Source organism: Pan paniscus, chromosome 17, assembly GCF_029289425.2.
Source record: "Pan paniscus chromosome 17, NHGRI_mPanPan1-v2.0_pri, whole genome shotgun sequence".
Lineage (NCBI taxonomy): Eukaryota > Metazoa > Chordata > Mammalia > Primates > Hominidae > Pan > Pan paniscus.
In genome coordinates this window covers 80,339,226-80,353,515 of record NC_073266.2, presented here as the reverse complement: position 1 = coordinate 80,353,515, position 14,290 = coordinate 80,339,226, and the positions used below count along the sequence as shown (strand labels likewise).

General features: G+C 38.4%; 1 protein-coding gene across 1 annotated transcript in view; it reads right to left on the bottom strand.

Annotated features, from left to right (window-relative positions):
• PHLPP1 (PH domain and leucine rich repeat protein phosphatase 1) overlaps positions 1 to 14,290 on the bottom strand; it is a 253,641-nt gene that overhangs the window by 135,954 nt on the left and 103,397 nt on the right. Inside the window, exon 2 of the mRNA XM_003827268.4 lies at positions 2,996 to 3,192. Coding sequence (XP_003827316.2) covers positions 2,996 to 3,192 — 197 coding nt within the window. The remainder of the gene's footprint in view (positions 1 to 2,995; positions 3,193 to 14,290) is intronic.

Below are 14,290 nucleotides of genomic sequence, written 5' to 3'. Positions count from 1 at the left end.
TGCACCTGCAGTCCCAGCTACTCAGGAGGCTGAGGCAGGAGAATCGCTTGAACCCGGGAGGCAGAGAGTGCAGTGATCCAAGATCGCACCACTGCACTCCAGCCTGGATGACAAAGCAAGACTGTCTTTTAAAAAAAAAAAAAATAATACATTATTTAAAAATCTATGTTAAAATCTATAGGACAAGTTAAATACAACATTAAAACTGCATAATATAAATGTATCTATTAAATACTCTTTCAATAACTAAATTTTGAGAGTTTTATTTAACAGCAAAGCCATATATGTAAAGTAATGACCATGCTCACGTGCTATGAAACCACAGCAATTCTAACTAGGTTATGACCAATCTATCTCACACCTTATTTCTAAATCTATAGCTCTTCTATATCTAAATTAAAAAGAAAAAATAAAACTCCTTTCATTCATACTCTCAGTTTTTTCTTTAACAATAGAACAGGATAAAAAAACAACAACAACAGACAAAAATTAATGAAAGCTCAAATTGCAAGAAATCAATTATTTTCCCCTAACTCAGTCAATGGATATTAAAGACTCAATTTTTCAATGTAGTCAATTATTTTTTAAAGGCATAGTATAAAACAGGTTTTACAAGTTTTGCTTGTGAAAAGAGGAAGCTATTAACTTTCAATTCACTCAGTGGTAGAAGACCATCCAGTAACAGACCTGGGAAACAGGACAAGACTCTAGTACTGAATGAAAATGCTAATTATAACCGGATCTGCTGACCTTATCTGAACATTCCATGTGCTTTCCTGCCTCTGCCTCTATGAGCATAATAATCTTTCTGACCATCTCCTTCACATGTCAAAAGACTTTTCATCCTTCAAATTCCATCATAATTGCTACCTCTTTCATTACAAAATTCCCTCTTACCCGACAAAATGTAATCTCTCCTTCCATTAATCCCCCACAGTACCTTCCTGCATCTTTCTTACAACAGATATCATTGTGCCTACTTCATCTTCTGATACGAAATTATAAGCTCTTCAAAGGCAGGCAGGGTTATTTAGCTATGTTGGTATTTCTGGGGTGCCAAGCACAGTGCCTTCCCCAAAGAGGATACTGAATAAATAGTTATATTAGATTTGCCTATGCAAACACCCAGCATCACAAAGAGAGAGACTGTTGACCTAACAAAGCATCAAACATTAAATATCCATTTTTAATAACCTATAGTGGTAATACAGATGAGTATTTTTTCAGTAATCCATCCATCCACAGGGCAAAATCTTAGTATATCAGTCACTAACTCTTCAATGCTCCGAAAAAAGTTAAGCAGCATTGGTTTCAAAATGAACGACTAAAATCGATCTAAATGCATCTTGCACAGCCTGACCAAAACCTATTTTTGAAAATGATCAAGTATTAGCCTTCTTGAAACTAGAATAGAGAGGAAAAAACTAACATAGGCTATTTATTCATAAGGAAAGACTACAAGAATGTGCTTGCTACACAGCAGTGAACAACAAAACCATTTATTACCATACACATGTGGTCTTACTTCCTTCACTTACAACCCTTGAAACAGATCAGACATTTAGACAACCAATTAACAAATGGTTTACTTAGGCCAGGCACAGTGGCTCACGCCTGTAATCTCAGCACTCTGGGAGGCCAAAGTGGGTGAATCACGAGGTCAGGAGATCAAGACCATCCTGGCTAACATGGTGAAACCCTGTCTCTACTAAAAATACAAAAAATTAGCTGGATATGGTGTCATGCGCCTGTAGTCCCAGCTACTTGGGAGGCTGAGGCAGGAGAATCACTTGAACCCGGGAGGCAGAGGTTGCAGTGAGCTGGGATTGCGCCACCACACTCCAGCCTGGGAAACAGAGCAAGACTCCATCTCAAAAAAAAAAAGAAAAAGAAAAAGAAAATATTTGCTTAATGTGCCCCCAAAGACCCATTTTCTCATCCAAATCCTAATTTCCATTTATTAACATATCACTTAAAAATCAAGAAATACTGACCTATAAGTATGGTGATGCTACCCTTACCAATGCTTGGGACTTTATAAATAACTCTGACAAAGAAAATAATGTAACATTTCCCCAAGTAATCTGGTTCTATTTTATAAATAATAGCAATAAAATAGTTAACATACCCAAAGCAAAGAAATCAGTAATGTCAAAAATATATCCGTTGCATCACATTTTCTCCGAAATGAGAAACATTTAAGATTCAAAATTTATAACTAGGCACTTAATAAACTAAAAATGCTAACCCCACTGATCACTAAACATAGATAGGGGAAAATGTGGTCAAAGACTTAAGCACTATAGACTCAAACCCTCCGCATGTGTCAATGTTTCTAAATTCACGAAATTAAGGATGAGTATACTCTACTAGAAAATGTATGCTTAAGATATCAACTCATAAGTAACGAATTTATCATCTAAACTCTGACATATGACAATAAAATTCTACCTATTTTCTGTCCAGTAGGTAAAATGCACATAACTAATGAAACAATAATCATCAAGGCCTCACATGAGCCAATGGCACTGTTTTTTCCCCACAGCTCCACCAACCGACAACACCCACAACAGGAACTGAATAAGACCTCAGATGAGTAAAAAATCATCTACCCCATATCACAGAAATGGCTCAAAGTAAGGTCCTTACTGATGGTGGGAAACCTGTTAGTATTTTGCTTGTTTTAAACTTACTTTTCGACCTGGCATGGTGGCTCACACCTGTAATCCCAGCACTTTGGGAGGCCGAGGTGGGCAGATCACTTGAGGTCAGGAGTTCAAGACCAGCCTGGCCAACATGGTGAAACCCCATCTCTACTAAAAATACAAAAATTAGCCAGGTGTGGTGGTGCACGCCTGTAATCCTGGCTGAGGCAGGAGAATCGCTTGAACTCAGGAGGCAGAGGTTGCAGTGAGTTGAGACCACGCCACTACACTTGAGCCTGGGTGACAGAGTGAGACTCTGACTCAATAAACAAACAAACAAACAAACTTACTTTTCCACCAATTAGTGGCAGAACATGCATCTTTCCGGTCAAGCTGTCTTTCACAGATGATACTATCAGGCAGGTCCCACATAGGATGACTTGGCGTCTTGTCCATCGGTTCACTGGCAACTGCATCTTGCCTTTACGGACATTATACATTCCTGAGAGCTGAATCCGTTCAGAGCTACCCGTGCTGTGAGGTTTTCCTGAAATAAACAGAAGCAAACATGTTATTCTTTTAAAATGGACCCTTTTCCTACTCATCTACATAGCAGATATATGAATTGGACAACAAGGGAATAATTCAAGGGAAAATTATAAATTCAATCTAATTTATAATTGAGATGACAACTGTCATAATGGAATTATGGTAAGAACTACATCTCCACATGTACACGTAACAATAAGTGAAGAGCCTTTTCCATAAAATCATAGGAAAACACCATTTTAAGTCTTTGTTTTAACTGGAGGTTTCTTTTCTTTTTTTTTGAGATGGAGTTTCGCTCTGTCACCCAGGCTGGAGTGCAGTGGCGCCATCTCGACTAATTGCAATCTCCGCCTCCCAGGTTCAAGCAATTCTCCTGCCTCAGCCTCCCATGTAGCTGGGACTACAGGTGCCGGCCGCCACACGACTAAATTTTTTGTATTTTTAGTAGAGACGGGGTTTCACCATGTTGGTCAGGCTGGTCTCAAACTCCCGACCTCAGGTGATCCGCCCGCCTCAGCCTCCCAAAGTGCTGGGATTACAGGCGTGAGCCACCACGCCAGGGTTGGAGTTTTATTTTCTTGCCTATCTTTCACAAGTTAATTTTACATTTGAAACGACTTCATGATGTTTATGAATGGTTAGATTTAAACACACTAAGAAGAAAGTATTATAGCCTGAGATAGGAAAATAACATCCAACATCTTACATTTAATAAAACTAATCAGTTTAATAAAATTAACTGCAGATTTTTTCCTCCTACAGATATTCAATGTATATTTACTGTAAAGGAAACATTAGAAAAGAAATATTTTTCTTAAAAAAACACTATTATTTCCTATTAGAAATACTATCCCAGCAATCCATGAAGAATGGGTCCTACAATGCTTATGACTCATGGTAAGGAGCACAGAGACAGAGAAATAAGCAATGAGGCTGAAAGGCAGAAAGAGATCTGAGAAAGGTCTGAAGAGTCTTTACTTCCCAAATGGAAACGAATTTGGCAGAATTAGTTAGGCAAGTCTTATCAACTTAATGGGAGAACTACTGTGATTGACATGAACATAGTGACAGTCATATAAGCAACCAGAAAAGTATTTCCCCATTTCTAGATACTGAACAGATAATTTCAGAGTACCAAAGCCTCTGCCCAGAGATAAGTTAATAAGAGATATATGTACTATAGTAGGACCCCAGTCAGGAATAACATATTTATTTAGAAGTTGGACTAGTTGCCAAGGGCTAGCAAAAGAAATAGGTTCAAGATAAATTATATTCTTATTAATATTAAAAATCAACATAAATACCAAGTGGTTTTGATACATGTCTAACACCTATTAGGGAACAGGAAGAACAACAGCTCTAAAAATAAATAACAAGAAACTCCAAAGAGTATCTGAACATTCCCAATACATACTTTGGGCACAGATGTTAGGAAATAAGCCACAGGTTCGAATTTCACTTCTTCTTTCTCCCATATCAAAATGTTTTATAAAATAAATACTTCACACTACAAAATTTTGCTGAGGCTGGGCCAGGATGAAGTATAACAGTGATTCAGCTACTTGAACCAGGTGCCCAGCAAACAGCTACACTGTTAGAGCTCTCACTGGAAAGGTACCATATTGTTTGTCTACCACATGTTAGTTTTCCCACAAATGAGTAGGAAGCCCAGAAGATTATTTAAAACATGTGAGATGTGACAGGCCAAGGGCTGCCAATGATGGATCAGATACAGTGATTCACATGTCCCATTCTGCACAAGTTCATTTATATCTAGAGAGGAAGATGCCGGGGTTTCCAGTCTAAGAGCTCCTTACTATATGACAGACTCTCTTCCTGTGGGGAAGAAGTAAGAGAGAAGAAAAGACAAAGAATAATAAAAATGAAAAGCAAGTGAAGGACTAAAAACAATGGACAATAGGCAACTGGGTTTCCAAACTCCAATTTCCTTGACATAATAAACTAATGCTAAAAAGGGATCTGATCTACACACACACACACACACACACACACACACACACACACACACACAAATGCAAAGAAGTAGGCATTTTATTCAGTCCATCAGAGAGTGGCTTCAAGAATACTTGTTAGCCTGTCACATTTATGCAGTTCTATGAAGAACCAGAGACTGGAAGAAAAGGGAACAGGGGTACATAAGGGCTGGCCCTTCAATTCTCCAACTCCATATACATCCTACAGAAAGCCCCAGAGCAAATCACCAGACAGACTGGACAAACGCCAGAAGGGATCTTTAACAGAAGAGTATGGATATATCAGTAGATACTGGCTCTTTATTCCCTAGTCAGAAAAATTCCCAAGAGTTCTGAATTGTCCTGGAGCCCAACAGTCAGATCAGCCTGTCCTTGGAAAACCCTAAAGAACCCAATATGAATTAAATCCCTCTGGTCTTGCTCTGAATGAATTTCAATGTCCCTATTGTCTGTCCTCTCCCTGGGTGTACCAGATCAGACACATCCTTAGGACATGGCTGTGTACTAAGTGGGCCCTGGGGAATATGGAGATGAATGAGGTAATATATACCTAGACAATCACCCAGGTGCACCCTCCTTTTTATCAGACTTCTTGTTCTACGACATAAGGAATATTTTTGCTCTTCCTGCCAATTCTCAAAATTCTCAACTCAGAGGAATTCCAGTTGCCCTATTCTCTAATAAACACTGACAATACCAAAGTAACTCATGTCTGCCAGTTTAAAGCTGGGTCAGTTGTAACTTTTACTTTAGAAATGTTACTCTAATTCCCTACAGGCTTAAGGCATTTTTACATGATCCAGGAGGAAAAATAGACGTAAAAGCAAACATTTCAAGCTGAGACAGAAACATAACAACAGAGAGTGATTTGAAAACATATTCATATACTTTCTCTTTTACTTATGCACTTGGCACATAGTAGGTAAGGTGATCTATACTAGTCTATTTAAAAACCAGGCATGGGCCCACTTGTATAAAATTACAGCACAATGCTAAAGAATCAAACTAGAGCCTCTGGATTATTTTATTTTATTTATTTATTTTTTGAGACAGGGTGTCACTCTGTCACCCAGGCTGGAGTGCAGTGGCATGATCTCGGCTCACTGATACCTCCGCCTCCCAGGTTCAATTGATTCTTCTGCCTCAGCCTCCCAAGTACCTCGGACTACAGACGTGTGCCACCATGCCCAGCTAATTTTTGTATTTTTAATAGAGACAGGTTTCCCCATATTGGCCGGGCTGGTCTCAAACTCCTGACCTCGTGATCCACCCACCTCGGCCTCCCAAAGTGCTGGGATTACAGGCATGAACCACCGCGCCCGGATGGCCTCTGGATCTTGATTACATACTCAAGGCTCCTCTCCCACACCAAAATGACAGTTCTTATTTCACATAGTAAAATTGTTTTTTTAAAGAGGGGGCAAAAAAGAGCATCTAATGTCTGTTATAAGCCACTATGCTAGATGCTAGAGGTATCAAGAAAATGTTCTCTGCGCCAAATTGCTTAAAGCAAAATCTATAAAAATGTAGTCCAAAAACCATATAAAGCAAAACCTCTAAAAATGTAGTCCAAGGACCACGTATATTAGTATCACTTAGATTTCTGTCTACTACCGCAGCCCTAGATTTGAAACATTGGTAGCCAAGGCCTGAGACCTGCACTTCCGCAACCACAAATAGATGCTTATATTTTGTGACCATAAATCTAAAATAATAAAATAAGTCATTCCCCAAGGTCAGCTTATTTTCTAACAAATGTATTCTTCACATTCATGAATTCAGGATTTTAATTGTCATCTCCGTAAGTAAGCTAGTTCAATCTTTTCATGTCATATAAAGCTACCTTAAAAATATGATGAAAGCAATGGACCTCCAGAAAAAAAAAACAAATAAATAAATATGCACAGACATCAGATTTGGCAGATAACTGTAGTAGATTTATTTGACCATACCCATGAGAATAAAGGATGGTGAAATCACTCAATAAAAAGAGCCTATTCCCATTTCTTTAAATCACATTCCAAACATGAAGAAGTGGTGGTTTAAAATTAATTTCTCCTATAACCGAATTTACTCTTACAAAATTATTTCTACTTTAATTGGCTTGTCACTTTGCCTTTTATCTTTTTTATCTCTTCTTTCACATAGTTTACCTATCTCAGGAGGCCTAGCCTACCTAGCAAACTATTTAGACAGATAATATTTATCTTGATAGACATTTTTTCCAATAAAAAAAGCTGAGTATTATAGTGATAGGTCTACTGTAATTGCTATAATTAAAAATGTATCTGGGCCAGGTGCAGTGGCTTATGCCTGTAATCTCAGCACTTTAAAAGGCCAAGGTGGGAAGACTGCTTGAGCTCAGGAGTTCAAGACCAGCCTGAGCAACATAGTGAAACCCCGTCTCCATAAAAAAATTAGCTGGGATTGGTGGCAGGCACCTGTAGTCCCAGCTAATCAGGAAGTTGAGGTGAGAAGTCTGCTTGAGCCCAGGAAGTCAAGGCTGCAGTGCACTATGATTGTGCCACTGCACTCCAGAGCCTGGGAGATGGAATAAGACCTTGTCTTTAAAATATATATATTATATAAATATATATAATAAATATAATATATAATAAAATATAAAATAAATATAATATATATTTATATAATATATAATTTGGTTGATATATTTATATATATACATACATTGGTTTTTAAAGTATTTACAATTTTACATCAGAAAGCCAAAACTAACATCTTAACCAAAAAGTAAAACATTATTTGAGAAAGTACATATTGGGCTGGACACAGTGGCTCATGCCTGTAATCCTAGCACTCTGGGAGGCTGAAGTGGGTGGATTACTTGAGGTCAGGAGCTCGAGACCAGCCTGGCCAAGATGGCAAAACCCCGTCTCTACTAAAAATACAAAAAATTATTCAGGCGTGGTGGCAGGTGCCCATAGTCCTAGCTACTTGGGAGACTGAGGGAGGACAATCACTTGAACCCGGGAGGCTGAGGGAGGACAATCACTTGAACCCGGGAGGCAGAGGTTGCACTGAGCTGAGATTGTGCCACTGCACTCCAGCCTAGGTGACAGAGCAAGAGTCTGTCTCAAAAAAAAAAGAAAGTATATATATTGGCTCATTTGACCACTGTTTAAAAAAATGGGGGGTGGGGGTGGTCCATTATAAGTAAAACTTTAAGAAAACTGAAGCAACATACTTTGTGTGCCTTTGCTGGGGTTGTTTTACATCCTGAATGGTTTAAACATTTATTTTCACAGTAAGACCTTGTCGTTTTTTTCAGAGCCAAAAAGTCATTGTTTTGTGAAGTATTTTTCTAGTGCCATGAATTGTTTTTGCAAAATGCTTTCTATGATAGAAACGTCCACCTTTTAAAAATCTTCCACTTTTTTTTACAGATTTATTAATGTATAAAAGACATACAGTAAACTACATAAAGTATAAAATAAGATATGATGTATCTACACACATGAAACCATCACCAGAAAATAAGTATATTGATCACTGCCGTTTCCTCATGTCCCATTGTGATTTCTCCCTCCCCCTATATCCCTCCAGAGTTCCTCCCGCGCTCAGGCAACTGCTGATCTGGTTTCTGTCACTTTCATCCATGTTGTTGCAAGAGTTCATTATTTTTTGTTGCTGAGTAGTATTACATTGTATGAATATACCACAGTTTAACCATTGATCTGCTAATGGACATTTGAATTGTTTACAGTCTTTTTTTTTTTCTATTTTGATGGAGAACACTGGTGTACAAGTCTTGGTATAGACAAATGTTTTGATTCCTCTCGGGTAAATACCTAGGATTGGAATGGCTGCTTTGTACCATTTTACATCCCCAGCACCAGTGCAGAGAGTTCCCGATGCTCCACATCCCTGTCAACGTTTTTTTTTTTTTTTTTGAGACGGAGTTTCGCTCTTGTTGCCCAGCTGGAGTGCAATGCCATGATCTCAGCTCACTGCAACCTCCACCTCCCAGGTTCAAGCAATTCTCCTGCCTCAGCCTCCCAAGTAGTTGGGATTACAGGCAACCGCCACCACGCCTGGCTAATTTTTGTATTTTTAGTAGAGATGGGGTTTCACCATGTTGGCCAGGCTGGTCTCTAACTGCCCACCTCAGATGGTCCACCCACCTCGGCCTCCCGAAGTGCTGGAATTACAGGCATAAGCCACCGCGCCTGGCCCCCAGTCAACACTTTTAGCCATTCTAGTGCATATGTAGTGGTATCTCCCTATGGTTTTAAGTTGCATTCCCCTAATGACTAATCATCTTCTTGCAAGTTTGTGATCCGCTTATCTTCTTTGCCAAAGTAACTATTCAAATCCTGTGTTCAATTTTAATTGGGTTGAGTCCTTTACATATTCTTAACATAAATCCTCTGTCAGATATCTATATATATCTACATATACATGTAGATATATATATTTATGTAGATATATATATTTATGTAGATATATATATACATGTAGATATATATAGATATATATATTTGAGACAGTCTTGCTGTTGCCCAGGCTGGAGTGCAGTGGCACCATCACAGCTTGCTACAGTCTCAACCTTCTGGGGTCAAATGATCCTCCCTCCTCAAGCCTCCTGAATAGCTGGGACTACAGGTGCCCGCCACCATGCCTGGCTAGTTTTTTTCTATTTTTTGTAGAGACAGGGTCGCTATGTTGCCCAAGCTGGTCTCGAATTCCTGCACTCAAACAATGCTTCCACCTCGGCCCCCACGTGTTGGGATTATAAGCCTGAGTCGCTGTGCCCAGACTTCTGTCAAATATATGACTTGCAAATATTTTCTCCCAGTCTGGCTTACTTTTTTATTTTCTTGAGAGTATTTTCAGAAAGCAAAAGTTTCCATTTTAATAAAGCCTAATTATTTGATTAGTCTTTTATAGTTAGTGGTTTTTGTGTTGTACTTAAAAAATCTTCGACAAACCAAAGGCCAGTAAAATTTTCTCCCATGTTTTCTTCTAGAAATTTTATAGTTCTAATTCTTACATTTAAGTCTATGATCAATTTCAAGCAAAAATTTCTATTAACAAAATCAAGAAATAAGGCTGAGATTTGGTCTGGGTCTTCTTTTATGTTTGTTTTTATTTTTGGCAAAAGGCTACATCAATTGTTCTAAGACCACTGGTGAAATTCCTACTGAATTGCCTTGGTACCTGCAATAAAACTGAGTTGCCAATAGTTATATAGGTCAATTTATTGATTAGTCCTTCCATTACTCTATTTGTCTACCTTCATACTATCTTGAGTAGTGAATCTTTAATATTATTTGTGAAACCAGTTGGTATAAATCCTGCTCTGTAAAAAAGCACAGTTACAATCTGGATGCCTTTTATTTATTTTGCTTATCTCATTGCTACAACCTTGAACAGAAGTGGTGAAAGCAGACATCCTTTCCTTTTTCCTGATCTTAAGGGGGAGGCATTCAAATTTGTGCCACTTAAAACACTATTGGCGGCCAGGCGCAGTGGCTCACGCCTGTAATCCTAGCACTTTGGGAGGCCGAGGCGGGCGGATCACGAGGTTAGGAGATCGAGACCATCCTGGCTAACACGGTGAAACCCCGTCTCTACTAAAACTACAAAAAAATAGCTGGGCGTGGTGGCGGGTGTCTGCAGTCCCAGCTACTCAGGATGCTGAGGCAGGAGAATGGCATGAACCCAGGAGGCAGAGCTTGCAGTGAGCCAAGATCATGCCACTGCACTCCAGCCTGGACCACAGAGCGAGACTCTGTCTCAAAAAAAAAAAAACACTATTTTCTACAGATCCTCTATATTGAACTGAGGAAGTTTCCTTTTATTCCTAACTTGCCAAGTTATCTTTTTTTTCTAAATCAGAAAGGGATATTGGAGCTCCTCAAATGCTGTTTCTGCCACCAAGATGATTATGATGAATTTAATTGATAATATTTTGCTTTAAGAAACAGGGTCCTGGTCCGTAGCCCACACTGTGCAGTACCACAATCATCGCTCTGTGTAACATCAAACTCCTGGGCTCAGGTGATCTTTCTGCCTCAGCCTCCTGAGTGGCTAGGACTACAGCTACATACCAGCATGCTCGGCTAATTTAAAAAAATTTTTTTTTGTAGAGATGGGCATAGTGGCACGCGCCTGTAATCCCAGCTACTCAAGAGGCTTGAGTAGGAGGTGGGAGAATTGCTTGAACATGGGAGGCAGAAGTTGCAGTGAGCCGAAACAGCGCCACTGCACTCCAGCCCAGGAGACAGAGCAAGACTCTGTCTCAAAAAAAAAAAAGAACATACATTCTTATTATCCTTTTAATATCTATAGAATCTGTAATGATGTCACCTCTTTCATTCCTGATATTGGTAACTTGAGTCTTCTATCTTTTCTTGATCAGTTTGGTTAGAGAACTACCAGTTTTATTAAGCTTCTTAAAGGTTTTATATTCACTGATCTTCTTTTTCTTTTTTCTTTTTCTTTTTTTTTTTTTTTTTTTGATAAAGGGTCTCACTCTGTCACCCAGGCTGCAGTATACTGATGCGATCTCGGCTCACTGCAACCTCTGCCTCCCAGGCTGAAGTGATTCTCCCAGCCCAGCCTCCCAAGTAGCTGGGACTACAGGCATATGCCATTATGCCCAGCTGACTTTTGTACTTTTTGTAGAGACAGGGTTTCGCCATGTTCCTCAGGCTCACTGACTTTCTGTTATTTTTGTTTCATTTATTTTTTTCATTGTTATTGCTTATTGCTTCTTTTACTAACATATATTTTTTCTTTTTTAAAGACAGAGTTTCACCATGTTGCCCAGGCTGGTCTCAAACTCTTGCACTCAAGTGATCTGCCCACCTCAGCCTCCCAGTGTTGGGATTACAGGCGTGAGCCAATGCACTGGGTCCATCTTTTACTAATTTTGAGATTCTCTTCTTTCTAAACACTGCTTAACTGCATCCCATAAATTCTGGTATATTGTGTTTTAACTTTTCATCCGTTCATAGTACTTTCTAATTTCCTTTTTATTTCTTCTATCACACATAGCTATTTTGGAAGTATGTAATTTAATTGAAACGTATTTGAAGATTTTCCAGCTATCTTTCTTTTATTGGTCTCTGGTTTAATCCCATTGTGGTCAGAGAATGTTCTTTGTAGGAATTAATTTTTAAAATATTTTGTCCTCGCCTTGTCTTACAGTGCTGAATTAAAAACAAAATAAACTTATTATACTTGTTTTATAGTGTAAAATACAGTCTATCTTGGTTAATGTTTGTATTAGTTTTCATACTGCTATAAAAAACTGCCTGAGACTGGGTAATTTATTAAGGAAAGGGCTTTAATTGACTAACAGTTCAGCATGGCAGGGGAGGACTAAGGAAACTCACAATCATGGTAGAAGGGGAAGCAAAGCACCTTCTTCACAAGGTGGCAGGAAGGAGAAGTGCTGAGCGAAGGGGGATGAGCCCCTTATAAAACCATCAGGTCTCATGAGAACTCACTCACCATCATGAGAATGGCATCGGGGAAACTGCCCCCATGATTCAATTACCTCCATCTGGTCTCTCCTTTGACATGTGGGTATTATGGGGATTACAATTCAAGATGAAATTTGGGTGGGGACACAAAGCCTAACCATAGCAATGTTCCATATGTACTTGAAAAGAATGTGTATTTTGCTATTGCAGAGTGCATTATTCTATAAACTGAGGTCCAGTTGGCTAAGAGTGCTAGTCAAGTCTTCTATATTTTTAATAATTTTGTCTACACATTTTTTCAAAGATTGAGAGAAAGACATTGAAATGTTTTGCTATAATTGTGGATCTGTCTATTTCTGCTTGCAGTTCTACCAGCTTTTGATTTATTTATACTGAAGTTCTATTTAGGTGCATAAACATTTAGGATTGTTATATCTTCTTGATGTATGGATTGCTTTATCATTATAAAATGACCTTCTTTATCACTGATTATACTGTTTTCTCTAAAATCTACTTTCTCAATACAAATATAGCCACTCTATTTTTCTTACAATCAGTGTTACCAACATTTATATTTTTTCATCTTTTTACTTTGAACCTATATGGTCTTTATATTTAAAATGGGTTTCTTGGCCAGGCACAGAGGTTCACACCTGTAATCCCAGCACTTGGGAGGCCAAGGTGGGTGGATCACCTGAGGTCAGGAGTTCGAAAAAAGCCTGGCGGCCAACATGGTGAAACCCCTTCTCTACTAAAAATACAGAAATTTGCTGGGTGTGGTGGCAGGCACCTGTAATCCCAGCTACTCGGGAGGCTGAGGCAGGAGAATCGCTTGAACCCAGGAGGCAGAGGTTGCAGTGAGCCCAGATTGCACCATTGCACTCCAGCCTGTGCAACAAGAGTAAAATTCTGTCTCTAAATAAATAATAATAAAATAAAATAGGTTTCTTGTAGGCAGCAGTTACCTCTTTTTTTTAATCTGATAATCTGTCTTTTAACTGAAACATTTACTCCTTTTACATTAATGTGACTGCTGATAATGTAAATATAGATGTGTTTGAATTGAAATTGACCATATTATTCTTTGTTTCCTACTTATCCCATCTGTTCTTTGTTTTTACTTATTTTATGCCTTGTTTTGTATTAACTGATTCCATTTTATCCCCTTGGTTGGCATATTAACAATTCATTCCCTCCTGCTCTCTTCTTAATGGTTGCATTATGGTTCATTATATACATTTTGAACACACAATCTACCTTCAAGTAATATTATACCACTTCATGAACACCATAAGTAGTACACTACAACAATATACTTCCATTTCCATTACCAATATAATATTGTATCACTTCATGTACAATTTAAGAACCTTAGAATAATACACTGCCATTTCCCTTCTCCCAGTCTTTGTGCTACTGTTGCCATTTGTTTGTTTCCTTACATGTTACTGACAGTGGTATGCATGAGTTGGTTTATACTCGTTCACAAGTTGGTTGTTGAACTTTCAGTAATAAATACTCAAAACTCATTACATCCTAATTATTTTACTACATTTTACTTTGTCTAACACATACATCTATTGTACATTAATGTTGGAAATACTATATAATGGTATATTACTGTGTATCTATTCCCAGCTCTGCATTTAGT